Source organism: Ctenopharyngodon idella, chromosome 12 (genome assembly GCF_019924925.1).
Source record: "Ctenopharyngodon idella isolate HZGC_01 chromosome 12, HZGC01, whole genome shotgun sequence".
NCBI classification, from domain to species: Eukaryota; Metazoa; Chordata; class Actinopteri; order Cypriniformes; family Xenocyprididae; genus Ctenopharyngodon; species Ctenopharyngodon idella.
Window position 1 is genome coordinate 12840676 of NC_067231.1, and position 25688 is coordinate 12866363.

Here is a 25688-nt window from a genome sequence, read left to right on the forward strand (position 1 = left end):
AAATTGAGGCCAAACCTCAGAGTTGTGAGTGTAAAATCCTCCGCTGCCTGAAGAGCCTCATTGTGACTTCAGAGGCTTGAGATAATCTCACCCCTGGTGTGCCAAGAGCGAATGCCATTTTTGGGTAGTGCCATGATCTGTATTTGGATTAGAACAGAAGATGAATGAGCAGTGAATTGCCCTCTAAATTAAGAGGAATTTGTGATGCAGAGAAAGAGCTTCTTTTGACAAGGCCGGGAACGGCTCTGGCTAAGTCGTGCTTCTAATAGCAGTTCTCTTGCCAAGCCATCTTAAAACTGAAATGATCTTTTATGAGTAATGGCGGCTCTTGCACATTTGCATGTCAGTTCTCTGCTTCGTCTGTTTCATCATATGCTCCCGATTTAACTTCAGCTATACTGCACAAAAAAAGAACCCTCTGCTCTTTTAAATTAGAGCTTGTTCTGTGCAATACCAAGGGTTTTTTTCCCTTTTAAATACAGGAAGAATGTGTGTTTTACACTGGTTAGTCATACATTTGAGGAAGCTCATAGTACCACATTGTTATGATGTTTTTGTAAAGCTCTTTGTACACCCTTCTCCAAGACCCACCTTAAAAGGTTACTTGCTGACCAATCCTACATTAACAACTGTTGTTTGTCAGCTTTTGTTCTGTTGTGATGTAAGTCTGTGTTGGATCTGCGTGTTTGGATAGTTTAACACTATTTTACATAAATTAACCAAAAATATGGTGTTGCAAGGACACTTATGCAAGTGTTACTTTTTTGTTTCTTTTTATTCTATGAAAAGGAGGGAGGGTCATTTTATTGTCAGATCTGTTTTAGGCCATTTTAGCAACCTTTTGAAAAAATGTGCCTCTTCCTACATTTCTGCAAAACTTCAAAAACTTACCTGTACATACAGTTCACTGCAGTTTGTAGGTGAAATGAACACTTGTGGCAGTAAAACACCAATACCTTTTATTCCTTTTCACACAAATTATGATTTACAGAGGTAGATCATTGATTTAATAAATATTTATTTTCACACACTTCCTATATTATTATTATGTATACTATGCAGAATATGACATCAAAACACCTTTACCATATGCATGATTTGTAAACAAATACATTTTAATGTTTGCATAGCATAATCAGCTCCATATTGCTTTTCTGACATAGTAAATTTGCTCTTTGCTTACCTGGTACATGTTCGGGTACAAGTCAAGTTTAAATTAGCAAGCTAAAATGGCATGGTTGCCTCAGCAAATGCATTTGTTAAAGGATTAGTTCACTGTCAAATGAAAATTACCCCAAGCTTTACTCACCCTCAAGCCATCTTAGGTGTATATGACTTTCTTCTTTCTGATGAACACAATCGGAGATATGTTAATAAATATCCTGACGCATCCGAGCTTTATAATGAGTGAACAGGGGTCATGAGTATGAGCTGAAGAAAGTGCTTCCATCCACATCCATCCACCCTAATGGGGGGGTTGCGTTTATCTCCCATAGAAAGCAATGGGTTTTTTTTTTTTTTGCTTCTTGCATGTTTTGTGACACTTTCAATGTGAAATGTATAGTGAGTGGATCTGCAACATTTTATTAAAGGAAATTTCTGCCATTAAGTACTCATCCTCATGTAGTTCCAAACCCGTAAGACCTTCATTCATCTTCAGAACAAAAATTTAGATATTTTTGATGAATTCCAAGAGTTTTTCTTTTAATCTTCCATAGAAAGCAATGAAATTACCACATTCAAGGTCCAGAAAAGTAGTAAAGACTATGTTAAAATAGTAAACGTGACTACAGTGGTTCAACCTTAATGTTATAAAGTGACGAAATTTGCAGAGCTTCCGTGTTCAACGTCAGAACGCCGGCTCATTATTGGCCGACGCTGTTCATGTGAGCACCACGATGTATATGTGTAATACTGACGCAGGAGCTGGCTAATACTGAGTTCTGACGTAGAACACGGAAGCTCTACAATGTGTCTTCAACGTAAACTGCGTAGGAGAATGACAGAGTAGAGAAGAAATTGTTGAATGAAGTCATTATTTTTGTTTTGTTTTTGCGCACAAAAAGTATTCTTGTTGCTTCTTAACATTAAGGTTAAACCACTGTAGTCATGATGACTATTTTAACTATGTCTTTACTACTTTTCTGGACCTTGAATGTGGTAATTTCATTGCTTTCTATGGGAGATTAAAAAAAAACTGGATTTCATCAAAAATATCTTAATTTTTGTTCTGAAGATGAATGAAGGTCTTACGGGTTTGGAACAACATGAGGATGAGTACTTAATGGCAGAAATTTCCTTTAATAAAATGTTGCAGATCCACTCACTATACATTTCACATTGAAAGTGTCGCAAAACATGCAAGAAGCAACGTATTATAATTTTGCAGAAATGTCGCCACAGTCATGTTTTTCCAATGAGCCTGGGATGGATTTTAGATAGTTTTAAAAACGTTGCATTACATCCGTAAAGCGTTGTAGCACTCTTGAAGTAATTTACTATAATTTAGATAACCAAATTGATTGCGTTGCCACACTAAAGCAGCTTTTATTTGCTCCCTGAATGAGTCTGGAGTTAGAAATGGGACATATTGATTTCCTATACCACATCACTGAAAGTCCACTGCAGCGCCAGACACTCTATACACATTTATGATGAAGGCTTTTAGCATTGTCCATTAGTTAAAAACAGACTTTTACGCTATAACATGGATTTCGGCTCGCCATGTTGGGGCAAAATATTCTGTAAAAGAAATAGGTCACCTTTGACCCACTGCTTAAAATAACATGCAGCTTGACGTCAGTGCCGAAGCCCTCAGGTAGCTGCCCTAAATGTCTCTGTTTGGTCCCAAATTACACTCGAGCTATCTATGAAACAAACCGCTCGGTCGTGTTGGCAGTCGCCTTGTTTATCTAGCAGATATTTCAGCTGACATCAGAGAGGTTTCGTCTTCATTTACCTGGCTACACAAAAGTGTCCATTATTGCCCTGTTTGCAGGGAAACCAAAAAAAATCCCTCCAGCAAAAAACATTAATAAACATCCCTGAAAACCTGTGCCGCTTTAAAGTGGCCTGCAGCTGTGGAGGCACATCCGTCTCTCTAGCGGCCAGGGCTCAAACTCCGGATATAAAGAGCTGAGAAGTTTTCATTTATAGCATCGGCCAAAGCCTGCGGTTTATGGATGATCTGTAGTTGGGCCACAGATTCCTCGGAGTTCTGGGCCAGTGCTGTAGGAGAAAACCTGGATATGTTTTATAGTGAGGGCCATTATCTCTAATGTGTATCTAAGCTTCTTTAATACATGGAGAACATTCTCAAGAACATCTTGTTGTGGATGAATTACAGCGCACACTACAGTTCTTTGCACGTTTAATCACATTTGGCAGACATATGAAAAGATTGAGCATGTGTTAAAGACTTTGCCGCATTCAAAACCAAAAATGCCATCATTTGAAGTTCTTTTCAGGCTAAGACTTGAAGGGCATTCAGAGAATCAGCATTTAAGTGAATCCAGCCTACATGGAGGCCTATTTATGAGTCACCTTTAATGAAATCACATGGCAAATAAGAGTGGTGATTTATCAGTGTTTGGATACTAAATGTTTTCAGACAACTTGGAGGCATCTATAATGCCGCTGGCCTTCACTTCTTTAATTGCGTACATGAGATAAAGTGCTTTCACATTCAGGTGGTTTGGCAGCGCTAGCTTCAGCCTGCCTTGGCACAAGGCACACATCTCATTGGCTTTGTTTTTTCAAGTGACTCAAATATAACCTGGCTATGTAACCTGGCTCTCGGTGAGCAGTTGGAAAAGCAATTCGGGTCTCTTCCCTCCCAACGTGCTGCACATCATCCCAATCACATGACATTTGAGCAAATGCGTGTTGAAACGTGGTCCATTAGGCGCTACGGCTAATGATGGACCTCTCGCTCCTGTTCAAAGCCCCTTTAAAGCCCCCTCCGCTTCACCCAGACTAATAAATACTTCTTATTTTTGGACACAGTTCACCAACAAGTGCATTAAATGTTAGATAAACAACACTCTACTCCCTTTTTTTGTTTTGTTTTGTTTTGTTTTTTTCTCTCTCGTCCTTTTTATTTTTGGGAAGCTTTCCAGAACCTCTCAGGCAAATATTAAATCAACCTTTAAAGGGCTGAGAGATCATAAATTGGGAAATGGTTCAGGTCTCTTGTGCACTTTGTGTAGCCTTCCAGTATGCTGTGCTGCTGTGTGGCGTCCCAGAGGGAAGCAGCAAAGGCCAGCCCTTCCAGGGAACAATGATGAATGCTTGGGAGTTGGTGCGCTTGCAACAATGTTGCCTCAAACAATCAAACAATGCCAACGTGAAAAAATGACCACCCAAATTCAAAAATAAACTTGTTTTGAATTTCTCTGCATGCTGGATGTGGCATTTTATTTCATTCAGTATTTAAGTTTGAATAAACCCAGTATGTCACTTATCATTTGGCCAAATCTGTACACAGTCCACATTGCTGCGTTGTCGAAGATGGCCGTTTTGGAAATGCTGTTTCTACTGAATGATACTAAATAAAGAATTTAAGTTTAGGAAAAAAAGTCGTACAGGTTTGGAACAACATAAGAGTGAGTTAAAGGTATACTCCTCCCCAAAATGGAAATTCTCTCATCATTTACTCACCCTCATGCCGTTCCAGATGTATATGACTTTGTTTCTTCGTACGAACACAAACAAACGTTTTTTTAACAAAAATAACCATATAATGCAAGTGTAAAGGACCTCCAAAGTTGATGCTTCAGAAACCACACAAAGTGTACACAACGGTAATGTTAAACAACTGTGTTTGTATGGCTTACCATCATGCTCTCTTTGTGCGGTTTTTGAAGCGTTAACTTTGAAGGTCCCATACACAATATGAATTTTGGTGCGAACTGCACCTTTAAAACCATTGCAGAGTAGACCCCTTATTTTTCACAAAGGTCCCTTTTGGAATCACTTCCCCTGTACTGAACACCATGTCCTAATAAGTCTACTTGACCATGGGACAGTCACACCTCCTAAAAGAGGTATATATCACATCCCCTGACACCCTGCACTGATGTCTCCAATTAGGCCAATCATTGAGAAGAAAAAAACTTGATCCCCAAGACCCATTCCTTTAGGGAATATTCACACATATTTCACGACCACTGCTGGAACTGTCCCAGCTGACTTTGTGTGCTTGGAAATGACACATTAGTAGCCAAAATATGCACTTTGTTTCGTGAGAAAATGCCCTTGTATAATAATTCATCACCTTCTGCCTTTTACCCCTCATTGATTGCCTGTGAACCAGAGAGCTTGTCGCAAAATAACACTAGATTTATATTTTCAAGTTAAGCAGCATTTATGATGTGTAACCAGCCCAGCAAATGACACGCAGCGCTGCATGAAATCACATCCCAAATGCTTACATGCAAATAGCACTTTTCATGAGCCTCATTGTTATGTTAACTATTGCTAATTATATCCACACAAACTGATTTGAAAATGGCACATTTCCTTGTTCTAAAATAGAGGCTTCTTGTTATAAGCAGGATTAAAAAAAAAATATGGCTCTGATCCAAAACTCAGTGAGTGGTCTTGCTATCTACAGCCTACAGAGGCAGCCATCTAAGGGAGCATTCTGAAATGGAATCTCATAAGTGACTGATTTGAAACTTTCTACATAGGTCTAAAAATCTGTCATTCTCATGAACAATGAATGTGTTACAATATGTATTCATCTTTCTTTTTAGTTAAAGTGTAACTTTATTGTTTATTTGTATTGTTACAGTGTCAGTAGTATATGTAAATGCGCAAAGTTTATTCATACTCTGTGTTACCTGGACCGAGAAATTCATTTCATTCATTCGTTTATTTGTCAGCAAAAGATTTATGACAGCTCCAGTGCTTTCATGTACTTTCGCATTTTTGTATCCCCGCCCACATACAATCAGATCGACAGAGGGTTATTATCAGAACAGTTTAAGTGATAAACCAGTTTTATCACTGAAAATTGTATCGTATATGTCTACTTCTCAAACAGCATTATGGTAAAAATGGAACACAATGGCAACAGTTTTATTAACAGTACACAACAGCGTTTTGCTTTGGGGGGTTGGGTGAAACTGACAGAATGGCCGATCCTTTCAGTTTTCCCCTCTGTTTGGCCTAAAACACGATGTTTGTGGTCATCCACTTTGAAATGTTAACTACAAACAGGGACGTTTTTCAGATTTTCCGTCGCGCATTCTCTCCGTATTTACAATTCATTGCAGCCTGTCTAGCCACTGTCTACAACGCTCTGGATCCTTCACTGGAAACCAAAAGCAACTCACTCCCTCTAAATGTTTAATCTTTGAATTCTTGCACCTGGGAACAATACAATTTGACACCATTATGACTAAAAGTTTGCTAAAAAGTATTTGTCTTGCATTGTCCACCATCTTGGATTGCTTTTTTACTCAGAATTTTGGGATTGCCTTCTCTATGTAAAATGCATTCAGCGCTGCTTTAGAATTTGGCAAAAAGAATGTATCTTAGAAGGTCGGATTGTCATGCTGCCTAGCTTTTGGAACAGTCCACGAATTGGTAATTCGCCTTAAATGCTTTAAAATGCTGCATCTTTAGACAGCTCACTAGGTTTTAAGTCATAGCCTGTTTGTGTGTCTATAGGAATGAATTCATGTATTTATTTAACTGTAAACATTCTGTATTTAAGGCTAAATGATAAGGCTAAACACCTATTCAAGTTGAGATATTCCTCTCTGGTTCCACAGCATTACTGCGTGTGAGTAATTTGAGATTCATCAGTGTGTGTGTGTGTGTGTGTGTGTGTGTGTGTGTGTGTGTGTGTGTGTGTGTGTGTGTGCATGTGTGTGTGTGTGCGCTTTTTTGTGACATATCAGGACACAAATTTGTATAATGACATGGGTATGATATGGGTATTACAAGGAGAGGGTGACTTATGAGGACATTACCCCAAAAGGCTTATAAATCATACAGAATGAGTTTTTATTTTAGAAAGTAAAAATGTGCACAGTTTCCTGTGATGGGTAGGTTTAGGGGTAGGGGTAGTGTAGGGCAATAGAAAATATGGTTTGTACAGTATAAAAACCATTACGCCTATGGAATGTCCCCACAATTCACAAAAACAAACCTGTGTGTGTGTGTGTGCGTGCGTGCCTGTGTGTGTGTGTGTGTTTGTATAGATGTAATGCAGATGTGCATAACTATCTGGGCTTGAGCCAGATTCACTCCTACAGGTTCCCTTGGGTCCTTACTTTTCTAATCACCCCGTAGCTGAGTAATTCTCCACCCCCTTTCTTGAACACACACACTTACACTCAAACATGCACGTGCTCACGAGAGGAAGCTTTAGAAGGAAGCCTCATATCTCATGCTTTAGCATGAGACCACCAGACCTTTGGTACTACACAACTTCTGCATTTAAGTTCTAGATTAAAGGAAATGTTAGATGTCTTAAAGGGATAGTTCACCCAGAAATGAAAATTTGATGTTTATCTGCTTACCCCCAGGGCATCCAAGATGTAGGTGACTTTGTTTCTTCAGTAGAACACAAATGATGATTTTTAACTCCAACCGTTGCAGTCTGTCAGTCATATAATGCATGTCAATGGGAATTCCATCTATAAGAGTCAAAAAAACATGCACAGACAAATCCAAATTAAACCCTGCGGCTCGTGACGACACATTGATGTCCTAAGACACGAAACGATCAGTTTGTGCAAGAAACCGAACAGTATTTATCTAATTTTTGAATGCACTCTGATGCCGGAAGTGATCGCTCGCACTCATTGACATATACACGCGAGAGATCACTTCCGTCATCAGAGCGCGTTTTCAGACCTCACCAACTGGATGCTCAAGGCAGTTGGACATAGTGGTGTATTAGAGGTTAAAAAATATCATAAATACTGTTCGGTTTCTCACACAAACCGATCGTTCCGTGTCTTAGGACATCAATGTGTCGTCACGAGCCGCAGGGTTTAATTTGGATTTGTCTGTGCATGTTTTTTTTTTACTCTTATAGATGGAGTTCCCATTGACAAGCATTATATGACTGACAGACCGCAACGGTTGGAGTTAAAAATCATCATTTGTATTCTACTGAAGAAACAAAGTCACCTACATCTTTGATGCCCTGGGGGTAAGCAGATAAACATCAAATTTTCATTTTTTGGTGAACTATCCCTTTAACCTGCTCCTGACATGATATGTTGTCATTTTTTAGTTAAAAGTTGGTTGTTGACTATATGTAAGTGCAGTCACTTTGCAGACACATATTGTAGGACTCACTGTATTGATTAAGGATCGCTCTGTCAACATGCTGTGTTTCATGAACGTTTCACCCACTCCCACATCAAAGATCCAGGGGCCGCAAGTGCAGGGTTCAACACATGCCTCCGAGCGGCCAACTGGAAAATGTTAACCTTCTCGTCCCAGAGCTGCACGCACACACGCTCACAGATCCTAATGTAGTCACTCTCACAGCCAAACACGTGTCAATGACTAGCCTCAGGTTCCTGCCATAGAGCTGCATACAGTATGCTTTTTTCAGGTTAGACGAGGGAAACGCTCACAGTCAGGTTACGGCTAATTTGCAGTCAGCTTATGATGCTTTGGTATGTGCTGGTAGTAGCTTGAAATCCAGGCTTTTGTCTCTTAAGTGTGCAGTCAAAAGTGCTGCATATATGTGATGGAAAGGTGGCGGTTAGCATTGCCCTATTTTTCTTTCTTCATTTTGTATACACTACTTTTCAAATTTTGGGGTCAGTTGGACTTTCTTTAAAAAATATTATTTTTATTCAGCAAGGATGCATTAAATTGATATAATTTAAAAAATGCTGTTTTTTTTAACTTTCTATTCACCAAATAATCTTGAAAAAAAAAAAAAATACAAAAAATTAAGCAGCACAACTTCAGATGTTTTCTTGAGCAACAAATCTGCATATTAGAAAGATTCTGAAGGATCATGTGACCCTGAAGACTGGAATAATGGTTGCTAAAAATTCAGCTTAGTCATTACAGAAATAAATTACATTTTAAAATATATTAAAATTCAAAATCATTATTTTAAATTCTAATATGTCGCAATATCAATATATATAATTAATTTTGTATATGATCAAATAAATGCAGCCTTGGTCTTTCAAAAACATTAAAAAAAATCTTACCAACCCCAAACTTTCGAGTCTAGTTTCGGAATTCGGCACTTTGGCATTTGGAGTGCCAAATGTAGTTGTTCGTAAACAGATTTGGTTAATGAACATGACATTTTCTATAGCTAAAGTGACATATAAATATGGTTATTCTTCCATTTATATTAAAATAATCAGCCATTTATCAGCCCATAGCATGAAAAAAATTTTCTGTATCCACAAGAATTTTAATGTAAGTACATCTCTACATATGTCAGTATAGTTGCACAGGAGCATAAATGCAGCTTGACTTTGGTTATTCATCCATTTAGACAGTATTTGAGCTGCTCCTGTAAGCTGTTGTATGAACAGGACAGTTTCAGATTCACGTGTCAGTAAATACAGTTGCCAAACACTGACTTTGTGAATGTAGCCTGTGTGAGGCTGGTCCTGCACATACAGCACAGCTGTCAGAAGCCCCTCCGCTCTGCCCTGCTCACACAGATTGGAGATTTATAAGGTCCAGACAGACGTAAAGCAGACTCTAAAGTGGTGACAAGTGTCTGAAGAGGAAGAGGACATCAGGTGCGTGTGTGTGTTTGGCCCAGTAAGTGAATGTGGTTTCGTGTAAGGTATGTCTCACATTGAGGCTATGCAGGGCTCACTTACAGAGCAACTGTTTTTTTTCCTTCAGGATATTGAAAGAGCTTGACTGTTCGTGTAGATTTGTGCTCATGTGGATTTGTTAGTCTTTCGACCAGAGGATGTGTCAGGGAAGGAGGCTAAAGATCACAGATGTGTGTAATGAAATCAAATCCCTCTGGTCTAAACTAAGAGGAAATTTTTACTGAAGTGCTCACTAGCACTCTCGTTGCACATTAGTGCCATTATTTATCATTAAGAAAGCAAACCATCAGAGCGAGCGGACAAAGGATATTCATCTTTAATAAAGAAGTGGAAACCTTAAAACTGCACATTTTAGTGAATAATTTATTACTTAAGTAAAAAGAAGCATACATTGTCTCTCAATAGGTTGAGGACAACTGGGAGAGGAAAAAGATAATATTCCAGCAGGTGAACATTTGTGCAGGTGGATATATAATTAATCTCAAGTCTAGCTAAAGCCAACTCTTGCTTCCTTGATGGATATTAAGGTAAAAGCCACATACCAAGAGGACTCTGGTAATAATTTTGTAATATTGCTTAAATTAGCTTGCCTGAAGTACACTACTCATAAGCATTTCAAACATTGCCCTTTGCCCTTAAAATTATTTTCTCTAGAAATATGTTGTTGGTCCAAACATCTTTTAAAATTAAAATTTTAAAAACAGTTTTTTCTTATGCTTTAAGAACTGGAGAGAAGTTTTAGGATAGTGAAAAGTTTGAAAAAGAAAAGTTATAACAAAATAGAAAGGAAATATTTTAGGCATGCACCAGTATTTAAAAAAAAAAGCTATTTTTGGTCATTAATTAAATTTAAGCAAATTTATGACATTAATCTTGTCAATAAAGGCCATATTTTCTTGCTTCCATTGAATGTCAGTCATTAAAGCAACGGGTGTCAAATTTTTCAATTTATCTTTTGTAACAAGGTTCAAAGATATGGGAAGAAAAAGGCAAGAACTGGCAAACATTAGAATATATATTTAATCACAAAATAATCAAACAATACAAAACGAAAGTGAAGCGGCAGGCCCTCACTTATATAAACGTAATAAAACAGCAACATAAAGCCCAGGCCTGGTCCTTACTTATCCTTCACTGTTGTCACTCCTTTTATCCTTCGGGAGCTCCTCTGTGGGACTCGAGACCGGTGTGGCGTGCAGGTGACTCTCATTAACACCCGCGCCACCGGCCTCGCTCCATTCCCACGGCTCTCAGTCCCACCCTGGTTGCCCGGTCTTTTTATTGTAATTGTTATGTTGACAATATCATTTGTAATGAAAAAAATAAATACTGTGTCTATAAAATATCATTACATTTAACCTAAGTAGAAAGCAGTATGTAGATTCTTTGCTTTGATCTTTCTCTTAGTTCAGCTGGTTTGTGAACTCTGCAAGTGATTAAGCTGAAATCTAGAAGTCACAGTCCAAACCTGTCAGAGGTAATTGCGCTGCCAACCTGAGCGGGCAGGAAGGGATTGGGGGTAATGTAGGGCAGTATACACTTTACACCATGACTCAGAGCTTTACTTACCGTAGCAGCCAGAAAATACATAGCCTGTGCTTTTCTTTTTTCAATGCCCAGCTCTAAAAACATCTCTATAGTTGTGGCTAAGCTGAAGTCATTCAGACCACCAAATAGGTGGTCTCGTTTTACTTGAAATGGAAGTCATAGCCTTTTGAAAGGAGATGATTCATTAATGTGCATCTGCACTCATTGTCCAGCTCTAGGGAAAGTGTTTTCTGACAACTTAAATGGGTTAATGTGGTAAAAAGCGTTCTCATATCTGTATTAGATAACCCCGCGTCGAGATCTTTTATGCCGATTAACAATGGTGTGTTCTGTAACCAGATTCCATTACCATGAGAAAAAGAAAGCCTCTTTATGGATTCAGCTGACAGGGTTTGCATTATCCCTGGGCTTTCCACGCTCAGATGCTGCAGAAGATTGTCTCTGTACCAAGGGGCACATTTACATGCTCCTAATCTTCCCCAGATGTTCCACAATGACATAGACAGTGATAAAAGGGACATGTCCGGGGACAGTCATGTGACTGCTTCACCTCTATTGTCATATTCCATCATCGTCAGTTGGTTGCTTCCTAATCAAACTAACAGTTGGTGAAGCGTTTCTTGTGACAACAAAATTACAACAGTGGTTGACGGTGTTTGGAGGGGTTTGCTTGGCATCACTGTCTTTTGGCGAGCCGTGAAACCAGAAAGAAAGCAAGTATTTTCATCTGTTGACCCCATCACAAAAACAAGAGCAGCTTGAATTTTGGGATGACACCAGTGCTAGTTCCATTTTAACTTTGGGAATGGATGTTCTTTTAAATCTTTTAAAGGGGTCCTATTATGCTTTTTTACATTTTTATCTTTCTTTAGTGTGCAATGTTGCTGTTTGAGCTTGAAAAAGGTCTGCAAAGTTACAAAGCACAAATTCCACTTCAAAGGCAGTTGAACTCCGTGAATCGCCTCAATTGTAGCCTTGTAGTGTTTTCTTCCGGGAATGTACATGTCACAATATTCCTTATTTAAAAAATTCCCACCCAAAGCATACGGAAAAAAGGGGCGAGGCCTGGATGAGTTGCGCTAGTAGTGTGTTGAAAATCGTGGTTATGGTAAGGGGCATGACATTTCCCAAGCATGCTTGAAGTGGTTGATTAATCACAATACTGTTCTAGGTGACCAATCAGAGCACATTGCACTTTTCGGAAGGAGGTGCTTCATAGAGACCAGAAGTACCCTTATGAAAAAGAAGTTTATTCAAGTGTGCTATTAGTATACTTCTTTTAAACTAAAAATAAGAAAAAAAGTAAGGACCCAAGGGAACCTGTAGGAGTGAATCTGGCTCAAGCCTAGATAGTTATGCACATCTGCATTACATCTATACAAGCACGCACGCACGCACGCACGCACGCACACACACGAACACAGGTTTGTTTTTGTGAATTGTGGGGACATTCTATAGGCGTAATGGTTTTTATACTGTACAAACCGTATTTTCTATTGCCCTACACTTTGTCTACTTTTTATATACTTCTCAGAAATATACTTTATGTACTTCTGAGAAATATACTTAAAATTGCACTTAAAAAGAATTAGTTCACTTTCAAATAAAAATTTCCTGATAATTTACTCACCCCCATGTCATCCAAGATGTCCATGTCTTTCTTTCTTCAGTCAAAATGAAATGAAGGTTTTTGATGAAAACATTCCAAGATTATTCTCCTTATAGTGAACTTCAATTGGCCCCAAACGGTTGAAACTCAAAATTACAGTTTCAGTGCAGCTTCAAAGGGCTTTAAATGCTACCAGACGAGGAATAAGGGTCTTATCTAGCGAAACGATTGGTCTTTTTTTTTTTTTTTTTTTTTTATAAAAATGTATATGCTTTATAAACACAAATAATCGCCTCGCAAGGGCTTCCGCCTTCGGTATTCTTCAAAAAGCTTACGCTGTATGTCCTACACCTTCCCTATTCAACTTACAGAAAAAACGGAACTGGCGCCGCGTTTGTTCCATAATTTGAATAGGGAATGTGTAAGACATACAGCGTAAGCTTTTTGAAGAATACAGAAGGTGATCTGGCCAAGTCCACTATAAGGAGAATAATCCTGGAATGTTTTCATCAAAAACCTTAATTTCTTTTCAACTGAAGAAAGAAGGACATGGACATCTTGGATGACATGGAGGTGAGTAAATTATCAGGAAATTTTTATTTGAAAATAGACTAATCCGTAAAAAATACTTGGCTTATACTGACAGAAAAGTCTAAGTATATTTGGCCTATACTTGGACTCAATCTTTTGATCGATATATATTTATAAAAGTATAGTATAAAAGTACATTGTTTGAAAATATTGATTTATAAAGAAAATAGATATATTCCTAATTCTGAGTATTTGAATTTTTGTGTAGGCTAGTCCACTGGGAGTGTACATAGGAATTTAGGCCTACTTCAAATCTACTTCACTCTTTCCTCGCTGCTGACTGAATTTTCAGGCTATACGATAGGGACGCTGTTACACATCTTCTGAAAGAGTACAGAATCTCCGGATCAAAATGCAGGTGAAGAAGAAGCTGAAATAAGCGATAGAAGATTACTCACGCAAATGTAAAATAAAGCGATCATCAAACATTAAACAGCATATAAATCAAAACTGCCTAACGTTACTGAATGAGGACTATGAAGCTTTGGGGGTGTTTATGGACTCGATCTACTCCACCTGTTTTTGATCATCGTTCTGAATCCCATCCGCACATAGTCTTTGACAAAAATGCAACTTTCTCAGCTTTTTGCATTTAAGTGTTGATAAAAAGGATTCATGAAGCTAGAATAAAATGTTTTTAAAATGGAAATAGTTAAAGTACAGTTAAAGGTATTTCAAGTATGAAAAATAATACCTAAATAGGAACATAGAAGTATAATTAAAGTGCAAAAATAATATATAAAAAGTAAACTGTAAGTGTGATGTCATGTTCACTTAAAGAAAACTTACAAATATACTTGCATTAAACTAGTAGTTTACTGAGAGTATATTTCAAAGTGTACTTTCATATACTAATGAAAAGGTACTACTAGTATTAAAATAGTAAACTACTAATATACTTATAAGTTCACTTGTAGTACAGATGCAGTACAAATGAGAAACGTAGCTGTGAGCTAGTTGTGTACTTAAAGTTTACTACTGTTACACTTATAGTACACTTAAACGTATACTTCATTTGGGCCAATTTAGTCCCAAGCGGCATTAAAATAGTACACTTACAAGTGTACTACTAGTACATTGATACTAGTATACTTAGTACATAAAGTATACTTAAAAAATATACTTGAACATTAGTATACTTGATCAAATGAACTTGAAGTATACTAGTTTTTCGTAAGGGTAAACAGAGCGTTACTGGCAGACTGGGAAGAGAGGTGCTGCAAAAATGTAAAATATGTGAAAAATAATGTGTTTTTTGAAAAATCAAGCATGAAAACCTATTCTAGTAGACCCCAAAAATAAAATCAAGACTTTGATATTGGGTATAATTGGTCAACTTTAAAAATTTTAAGGTCTACTATATTCCCTTTCTCTTCTTGGAAAACAGAGCACAAAATTGCTGACTCATCCTGTTGTGCACAGATTTTTGTCTGAATTAAGAACCATTTAAATAGTGGAAAAAAATACTGGAATCAAATGACGTTCATATCGGTTCTCGCATCTGTATTCTTTCAGTGATACAGACACAATCAAAAACATACAGCTTGCAGCTGTGCAATAAATTAATTAATCAGTTAATTAATCTTGATGTAATATTAATTAAATATATTTCATAATTAAATATATGTAAAATAATATGCTTTTTAATGAATATAAATTTGTTAATTGAACCGTTAGGGAACTGGAATAATCAAAACATCTGACTTATGTTTTTTTTTCTTTGCTTTTTTTAATAAAGGACAGCCCATTCGATATGACCCACCTAAACTTCCTGTTTCAATAGGAATTACATCAACACAGGAAAGGAAACTGATTTCATGAGGTCTTTAAACAGTATACGGATTTACTAGGGCCACAGAGGGGTGTCTGAGCTTGTTGACACTGACACTGCCCTTTGGAACTGAATCACACATGTGCGAAGTGAAAATGATGTGTTAGCATTCTGTTCATCACTTTTCACTAAACATCTGTTTGTTGCTTCAGGAGGGAAAGATACTGCTCAGATAGATGTTGATCAGGTCTTTATGTCGGATGTCTGTGAAATGCTTTCTTCCTTACTGGAAACAGGGGTGTCTTTGAGTAGAAATATGCATTTGATTCCACAAGGGCTAACCTTTGACCTCCACTACACTCAGTACCTGTGGGCCCTAAATAACTAAAGCAGGCCTTAGTGTGACTGCTTGTTTCCAATAAATAACAGATGTTCCAGACAGGAAACAAGGACAGCATTTTTCTAAAAAAGAGCCCCACATGCACAAGCGAATCAGTCCATGCACCGCATTCTCATTAAAGTGTCACTCACCGTCCATTTCAACCTCCACACGGCTCATCTCATCTGCAAAAAGGGGTTTGTTGGTTGTGTTTTATAGGCCCTACACATCAACCACACATCTATCTCCAAGCTCTTGTCACACTAACCCAGGTGTGTTATCAGACTTGGTGCTATAGAAGCTCTGTGAGTTGACGGCACAGTGTTTCTCTCATTTGATCTGTGCTTTATGAATGCTACAGGCCCGTTCTTCACAGGCACCAACTCTGGCGTCTGTCTAAAGTGAACAGAGAGATGAACTAACTGAGGCCCAGAGGCTTCATCCTGTGCTGTTGTGTTTGTGTGTGTCTGTGCAGTGATGGGGGAGAATCAGAGGAAGAAGCTGGAGGCTGTCAGCTACTCTTCCCGCTACGCACTTGGACTCTTCTACAAAGCCGACGCACGAATCGACGTCCCTTGGGCGGCCAAGTACGTCTCCAATAATCCCTGCATTCGCTTCATCGCCATAGATGATAAAAAGCGCAATTTAGGTCAGTGCCTTCATATTTTCCTCCTCTCATCTCCAACTCCCGCTCTGACGTTTCGTTCTGTCTCTCTGCATTTTCTGTTTCTTTCTCTCACTGTGTTTCACACAAAATCTTTGTTCACACTGCACACAAATCTGATTTGGTTTTTAAATCCGATTTATTTTTTGAAATCCAAACTGATGCCCATTGACTTTCACACATGGTCATGGTCATAATCAGTTTCAGACAGTAACGAAAACGACACTGCTTCGATGGTGACACATTTGTTTTTTTATTTTAATTTTTTGGTTTACAGCCCTAAAGACATTTCTAATACCCTTCCCTTCCATTCCACCCTGTTCCTGTCAGTGTCTGTCCTTTTCTGTGTTTTCTTCAAATTACATCACTGAGTTTGTCTGCCTTGAAAACTTATCAAGTCAAGTCAAATTTATTAGAAAGTCAAATTTAATAGCGCTTTTTACCATACACATTGTTTCAAAGCAGCTTTACAGAAAGTCCTACTGTTATGTCTATTAGACCTTAGTGCTTTACTATATATTACAATATAAAACGATGATACATTTTTTTAGATCTAGCTATATTGTATTTGTAATATTGTCTAGCACATATATAAGTGCTGCAGTGACTTGGGCACATGTTCAAAGGCAAATATTGGTTGATATTGTTCTATTAAGATATTTAAATGTTGATTGGTTTTGTTCAAAGCAAGAGTTAGCGATTGTCAAAAAGTATTGATGAAAATATGATTTGATGTCACAGGTGAAATGTCTGATAAAGTCTGTAAGGTCAGATGCTCTGGCATTCGTCAGGAGAAAATAATTAGGGGATTTATATAATGGTTGGTTTTGTTATAAGTAAGAGTTATCAGAAAGCATCAATGAGAATGCGATTCGGTTGTCTTAAAGGGATAGTTCACCCAAAAATGAAAATTTTGTCATTATTTACTCACCCTCATGTTGTTCCAAACCTGTATGAGTTTCTTTCTTCTGCTGAACACAAAAGAAGATATTTTGAAGAATGTTGGTAACTAGACAGTTGACGGTAGCCATTGACTTTCTATAGTTTTTTTTTTTTTCTCCTATGGAATTCAATGGCTACAGTCAACTGTTTGATTACCAACATTCTTTAAAAAAAATCTTCTTTTGTGTTCAGCAGCAGAAGAAAAATAACTCATACAGGTGACAAAATTTTCATTTTTGCATGAACTATCCCTTTAAATGAAAAAATAGCCGGATGTCAAAGAATGTTGATCCTTAGATTGAAAAAAAAAACTTTCCTTACTGTGGCTGAAAATGACTTATATCGTGGAAACGTTTTTGGTTAAAAATGACTTTTGTCATGGTAAGGATTTGGTCATATCACACCTTTTAAAGGGTTAGTTCACCCAAAAATGAAAATTCTGTCATTTATTACTCACCCTCATGTCGTTCCACACCCGTAAGACCTTCGTTCATCTTCGGATCACAAATTAAGATATTTTTGATAAAATCCAATGGCTCAGTGAGACCTCCATTGACAGCAAGATAATTAACACATTCAAATGCCCAGAAAGGTACTAAAGACATATTTAAAACAGTTCATGTGATTACAGTGGTTCAACCTTAATGTTATGAAGCGACAAGAATACTTTTTGTGCGCCAAAAAAACAAAATAACTGCCAAAGTCACGTGATTTCAGTAAACGAGGCTTCGAAGTGTTTCGAAACGTTTTGAAATGTCAATGGTTCACGTGACTTTGGCAGTTTGATACACGCTCCGAACCACTGATTCGAAACAAAAAATTCGTAAAGCTTCAAAGCTTCATGAAGCGGTGTTTTGAAATCGTCCATCAAATATAGTTATTGTTATTGTTCTAGATATTGTTGAATAAAGTCTTTATTTTGTTTTTTTGGCACACAAAAAGTATTCTCGTCGCTTCATAACATTAAGGTTGAACCACTGTAGTCATATGAACTGTTTTAAATATGTCTTTAGTAGCTTTCTGGGCACTTCAAAGTGTTAATTATCTTGCTGTCAATGCAGGCCTCACTGAGCCATCGGATTTTATCAAAAATATCTTAATTTGTGTTCCGAAGATGAACGAAGGTCTTACGGGTGTGGAATGGCATGAGGGTGAGTAATTAATGACAGAATTTTCATTTTTGGGTGAACTAACCCTTAAGTAATTAAAACAAGGAGCTGCTGAAAAAGTCAACAGATGATGAGCCAGAGGCGAAATGGAATGAAAAACTCAGTTTTGTCACTGCTTGTGTTATTTGTGTAAGACTTAAAGCATTGAATTTTATTAGTTGGTTTTGTTTTTTATTTTGTCTATGTGGACCACAAACAGCGAGGCATCTCACTAGGTTTTGGAACAGAGCTCATATTTTAGATGTGTGCGTGTCTTCTATATGTTTTTAGAGTGCGCATTACTAAAAAAGCTTTTGTTTGTGAAGAATTTGCATGTGATTGTGTTTGTGAGTTTTTCCTCACAAAGCCTGTAAGTTCATGACCGTGTATCTGCAGTAGCCCAGTGGAAATAGTCTTGTGAAAACAGCCTCTACACCTGTCACCTTTCATCCACTCCAGTGTTTCCGAGGGCAACATCATAATTAGGAGAGCTGTTAAATTTTGCATTCTGCTGCGCTGTTCTTTTAGGCCGGCGCGCTCCTTCCAGCCTCCTCAGCCTTCACGCGGCCATGCTTTAATCTTCATTTTCATTTCTGTAATGTGTTTTGCTTGTAGTTCCAGTAAAGTAGGTCTGAGTCTGATCTCACAGAGCACCCCAAGCTCTCTTTGAAAACTTTTTGGCAGGCCGCTAATGATAAGCTATTACTGTGTTCCTGAGCGTCTGGCGAGAAACCCATTTATGCCATTCAGTAAATGTGGAATGAGGTAAATCAGGGCTGGATGATGGTTTCCCAAAAACAGAACTGGTTCATAATTGATATGAATTTGATTACATATGAAGTATGAAACTTGCTACCAGAATGCCAAAGGAAAAGGACTGTTCAGACAGGATTCATTTTCTAAAGGACATTTAAGTTATAATTATGGGATGTCTGTCATTTCATCTACTGATTCAGATGGGATTGGGATCATTGTAGTTAATACTAATGTGTCTGAATGTGGGCATTATGGACGTTAATGCTCTTTGGATGTGATTAATTATCTAATTAAAACATTATGCATGTAATTAAGGGAGGAAATTGTAGGAATAGTCCAATCAATAATGAAAATTGTGTTATTTTTACTCACCCTCATGTCGCTCCAAACCACTTTGACTTTCTTTCATCTGTGGAAGACAAAAGGAGAATTTTGCCTGTTTCTCTTTTCATTGTGATTTAGTACCCATGGGAACTGAGGCTTTCAGGCTTCGAAAAGGATGCTAAAGCACCATAAAGGTATCATAAATGTGGTCCATACAACATGCTATTCAGAGTCTTTCGAAATCAAATAGTCAAATAATCAAAAAATTCATTGAGTTGAACTCGAGAACCAGATCAGTCAGATTTGTTGGTTTTGTGAATTGTATTCATTGAAAAGATTTGACCCATCTGATTTGTTCATGAATCAAATATCACTACTTCTCTTATGAACTCTCAAGAACAACTAGGGCTAATCATATGACCTGCTTTTAAGATACATTTCTTTTCCGTTCTTTTTTGAAGCATGAAAGTCCCAAATCCATATAACTGAGGGAAAAGAGTTTTTATTCTACAACATTCAGTGTAAGAAAAAATGTCATACAGGTTAAGAATGACATGAAGATACATGAATTACTTAGTGAATTAAGCCAGTGTTGTTGTGTCATGGAATATTTTAGCATGAAAAATGACACACTTCAGTAATTGTAGAAATAATCACAATCAGACATGATTTTATTTATATATATATATATATATATATTTTTTTTTTTTTTTTAATGAGGGGAAAGAATGACTGTACATTTAATTCATATGTAAGTTATTTTATCTCAGGCAGTACATGCAGTTTCCTATTCACCCTGTGAACTTTGTGACAAGCTCTGCCCCCACCAAGAAATAAGTGACTCAACCAGCGGGCACAATGCCAGCCCTCTACCCACGCTTCATGACCTCTCTCTCTTGTGCACAGTCACATTCTGGCACATGCACACTTACAAATAAACACTCAAACTATTTTTTTGTAAAGGAAGGTCTCTCTCTCTCACCCTCTGCTTCTCCTTTTCCCCTCCTCTCTGCCTGGCACTGCACCAAACACGTATATAGTCTGACTGCTCTGCAAACGGAAAATGACCATGCCTCTGTGTTTTAGTCCAGTTCTGATATTCATGCTGGTCAGCCAAAGTCAACCTTGACTGGTTAGAACAATAATTTCAGCTATTATCACTTCAGATACTAAGTTCTTTTTACAAAAACAATTCTCCATAATTGTGAAATTAATCCTTCCATCCATAAATTTGGCTGATTTGAAGTGAAATGAGAAAGTTATATGGTGATCTCTTTTAGGTTTAGCTAAAATGCTTGTAAACTCTTACATAAGCAAGTGAATACCACTGAAAAAAACGACTTCCTCTTTCCCTCGCTTGAACCATGCCAGCGTTGCAGCTAATATCTGAAACCTTTTCCTACATCCTCAAACAGCTTGTTCTCATGGTTTTTTGTTCTCTAATTTATTGCTTTTTTACCATATTTGTATTTAAATGGTTTAAGAAATAAGAACATTAACAAAATTAAACTATTTAGCCATTTCAACACAATCAAAAGCCTAATTGAGTAAACATACTCTAAGTCAAACAAAAATAAATGAGTTATGAATAAATTGGTATTGACATACAGTGCTCAGTGTAAATGAGTACACCCCCTTTGAAAAGTAACATTTTAAACAATATCTCAATGAACTCAAAAGCAATTTCCAAAATGTTGACAAGACTAAGTTTTATATAACATCTGTTTAACTTATAACATGAAAGTAAGGTTAATAATATAACTTAGAGAACAAAATTTTCAGTTTTACTCAAATTATGGTGATGCAAAAATGAGTACACCCCACTGAAAGTCTCTAGAGCAAAGCTAAATTTTAGACCACAAATGTCTAATTTAACAAGAATTCAACCATAGGTGAGTCTAATTATTCATTACACAGGTGTCCAACAGACAGTTGACTATAAAAGGGTGTTAAAACCCCTTCCCATTTCATGCTGTCAGCAATGGCACCACATGGAAGAGAAATGTCGCAAGACCTGAGAAAGAAAATAATTTCTTTACACCAGAAAGGTGAAGGCTACAAGAAGATCAGCAAAGCTTTACTTATCAGTCAGAATACTGTAGCAAAAGTGGTACAAAAAGCTGCATTTCATTGATGGCATCATGAATTCACAGATGTACTGCTCTATACTGAAAGAGAAGATGCTACCATCACTCTGTACCCTTGGTCGTTGTGCACTTTTCCAACATGACAATGATCCTAAACACACATCTAAGGCCACTGTTGGATTTCTGAAGAAGAACAGGGTGAAAGTGATTCAGTGGCTCCTGATCTGAACCCAATCGATCACCTATGGGGAATTCTGAAGAGACAAGTTGAGCATCACTCTCCATCCAGCATCCAGTCTCTAAAAGAGGTCATTCTTGAAGAATGGAAAAAGATAGATGTTGCAAAATGTCACCAACTTGTTCATTCCATGCCTAGAAGACTTGGTGCTGTCATTAAAAATCATGGAGGCCATACAAAGTACTAGATATAGTAGTTTTTGTTGTGGGGTGTACTCATTTTTGCATCACCCTAATTTGAGTAAAACTGAAAATGTGTAATCTAAGTCATATTATTAACCTTACTTTCATGTTATTAAACTTAGTCTTGTCAACATTTTGGAAATTGTTTTTGTGTTCATTGAGATATTGTTTAAAATGTTACTTTTCAAAGGTGGTGTACTCATTTACGCTGAGCACTGTATAATAAAATGATAAATATTCTATGCATGTAATGAAATTAAATTACATTTAAATAATTAGTCTGTAAAAACTGTTCAAAAGTTTGAGGTCTGTAAGATTTTTTTTTTTTTTTTTTTTTTTTACTTTTATTGAGAAAAATGCACTAAATTGATCAAAAGTGACAGTAAACACTTCTACATTGTTAACAAAACAATTCTATTAAAATAAAAGCTGTTCCTTTTAACTTTATATCTTTCAGTTTCCACAAAAATATTAAGCAGCACAACTGTTTTCAACATTAATAATAAGAAGAGATGTTTCTTGATCAGCAAATCAGCATATTATAATGATTTCTGAAGGATCATGTGACACTGAATACTAGAGTAATGGCTGTTGAAAATTTAGCTTTACCATCACAGGAATAAATGTAATTTTAAAATATATTAAAATAGAAAACAGTTATTTTATATTGTAATAATAATGTTTCACAATATTACTGTCAGTATTCACAATATTTACTGTATTTTTGATCAAGTAAATGGAGCTTCTGTGAGCATAAGAAACTTCTTTCAAAAGAAGAGAAAAAAAATCTTACCGAGCCTGAATTTTTGAATGGTAGTGCAAACATGCAGGTATATACAGTAACTATGAGGGCACAATCTAGTATTTTATGACTTGGAATTTTGGACAAGATTGTATATCTATCCATTTTTTTCTATTATTCATCCAACAGAGGTTCTTGATTCCCCACATGTACCTCCACAGTCTGTTACCTGTGGCGGTATTGACTTAAACCAGCTTTTTCTATAGGCTTTTCACAATTGAAAAATGTGAAGTTGAACCCTAGGTCATTCTTAACTTTATCTCAGACTTTATTCTCCTGTACTTTACTTTATCCTGGGTTGTCTAGTTTCAAGATTTCAAACTGTAAACTGGGGTTTATTGCATATTTATGAGGATAATCATATTGATTATGCAAATACAATATGCCACGACTTTGTTTTAATAACTGATTGTCCATCTGTGCCATGTAATTTTGCTCAGGTTATCTGATGTCTTCTGAAACTCATCAAAAACTAGCCTTTGTCTGCAGTTTAAAAACTCTTTGTTAAAGGGATAGTTCTCCCAAAAAGGAAAATTCTGTCATCATTTACTCACCCTCAAGTTGTTCCAAACCTGTATGAATCTCTTTGTTCTGTTGAACACCAAGGAAGATTATTTTGAAAATTGTGGGAAACTGAACAGTTCTGGGGCACCATTGACTTCCATAGTATTTATTTTTCCTACTATGGAAGTCAATGGTGCCCCAAAGTGGCCTGGTTACAAACATTCTTCAAAATATCTTCTTTTGTGTTCAACAGAACAAAGAAATTCATACAGGTTTGGAACAACTTGAGGGTGAGAAAATGATGACAGAATTTTCATTTTTGGGTGAACTATCCCTTTAAGTGTAGTGTAAAAAGCCCTGTACTTTGTTTGGATGCAATTAGTCATAAACTAATCTTCATTTGTTATTCCTCAAGGCATTTTATCCACAACTATATTTTTCGGCATACTTGAGTTATTTATTTGCACAATATTATTTAAGGACCAGGCATGGGTATAGCATGTGGATGTGATTTGCTTGACCTTTTCCTCATTTATGCCAACATATTATGCCAATGGTCATAATTTAAATGGCTCATCATTCTCTGTTGGTCCATAAAACTTTACTGAACAGAATAGATCTTACTGAAGTATAAAGCCCCTCCTCACAGGTGATCATAAAATCTATCTGTTACCATGTGAATCTGCCAGAGGCTTTAATATTAAGCTTTAGCTAGTCTCTGCGGTCTTATTCAGACCCAGCCCTCGTTCCTCAAGCATTGATCAACAGTGGCTTTCAGCATCTTCATCATTGGGCCAAATCACTCCAGCTGCTCAAACACAGCCCCATGTTTATGGAGCCCAATAAAGCATGATTTCCTCCAATCATATTAAACATGTGATTTAAAAGAGTGTCATTAGAGAAATGACTACACTATGTGCAAGGCTGATATATCAGGCCTGTTCTCAGTCATGGGTCGTGTCTCTGCCGATGAGTTTGGCCCGTAAAGCATTAGATCATGGGGTTTGGTGTGCCCATAGATGATATCACTGGGAAACCATCATCTGGAAAAGGGAAGGCTGGATACTCTTACTTAACACTACTCATGCTAACCTGTTATGACTAACAAATAAAGTTAGTCATGTTATATTCGCAGTGAATATGCAACAGCTAGCTTGGCTTGTTAAACAGATAATTCATCCAAAAATTAAACTTTTGCCATCATTTACCTACCCTCATGTTATTCCAAACCTGTATGAACACAAAAAGATATAGTGAAAAGTGTGTCAGTGTTTCTTCATGTCATCCAGTGTTGTTTATTCCCCACTGACTTTCATTCTTTTGTTTTACGCAGAAGAACGAAAGCCATAGATGATTGGAATGACATGAGGGTGAGTTAAAAATGACCCAAAAATGAAAATTCTGTCATTAATAACTCACCCTCATGTCGTTCCACACCCGTAAGACCTTCGTTCATCTTCGGAACACGAATTAAGATGTTTTTGATCAAATCCGATGGCTCAGTGAGGCCTGCATTGACAGCAAGTTAATTTACACTTTCAAATGCCCAGAAAGCTACTAAAGACATATTTAAAACAGTTCATGTGACTACAGTGCTATAACCGTAATGTTCGAGTATGGGCCTGAGTGACGTAAACGGGGGCGGAATTCCTTGTACGGGCACTTCTCCCGGAAGGGAGCGCGCACACACACGTTGACCAGAGAGAGCAAGAGCTCGCCCATCAACTCACGTTCAGCTTTACGGAAGTCGTCGGCAGCGCTGCACAGGTCACAGGACTTCACAAAATCAACAATGTCACCAAAGAAGTGTGTTTTGGTTGTGAGGGAAAAATAACTTTGCTTCCCAAAGAACCCAGCGTTAAGTGGAGCTGAGAGTTTTGTGCTCACACATTACATCGATGTACTCTCGATATTTGTCATTAAAATAACCATAGAAACTGATAGTTGCAATAATGTTTTTATTGGTTAAAATGAATGGAGAATATCTCATGTTTTTCCGTGGCTGTTTGAGCCCTCGGGATCAGCGCTTATGGTTTCATAAACAAGGCCCAGTTCTATGCTGGATTTACAGATCATTTGAAACTGAAAGATGGAGCGGTCACAGCAGTAATGATCCAAGTCATGAGTCGGAACCGCAGGTAGTGAGTAAAACTGCTTCAGATGTCTGTTTTGTTGGCAATAGACGCCTAAGTGCATATAATGTAAACAATATGAACGTAGTGAATTCATAAATTCATTATTCATCATTCACTATACGCTATATTCATTATAGTGATTCAGAAGTTATCCATGGATAACGCGATGGTGTATTGCGTGTGTTTAAATATATTTGTTTAGCTAACCATTGATAGCTTG

The 25688-nt window shown here is 37.2% G+C and overlaps 1 protein-coding gene across 4 annotated transcripts in view; it reads left to right on the forward strand.

The window, feature by feature from the left end:
- The window catches only part of rnls (renalase, FAD-dependent amine oxidase), a 50131-nt gene that overhangs the window by 14136 nt on the left and 10307 nt on the right, over positions 1-25688 (forward strand). For all 4 annotated transcript variants that reach the window (XM_051914023.1, XM_051914024.1, XM_051914026.1 and 1 more), the window contains one exon: positions 16162-16335. In XM_051914023.1, coding sequence (XP_051769983.1) covers positions 16162-16335 — 174 coding nt within the window. The remainder of the gene's footprint in view (positions 1-16161; positions 16336-25688) is intronic.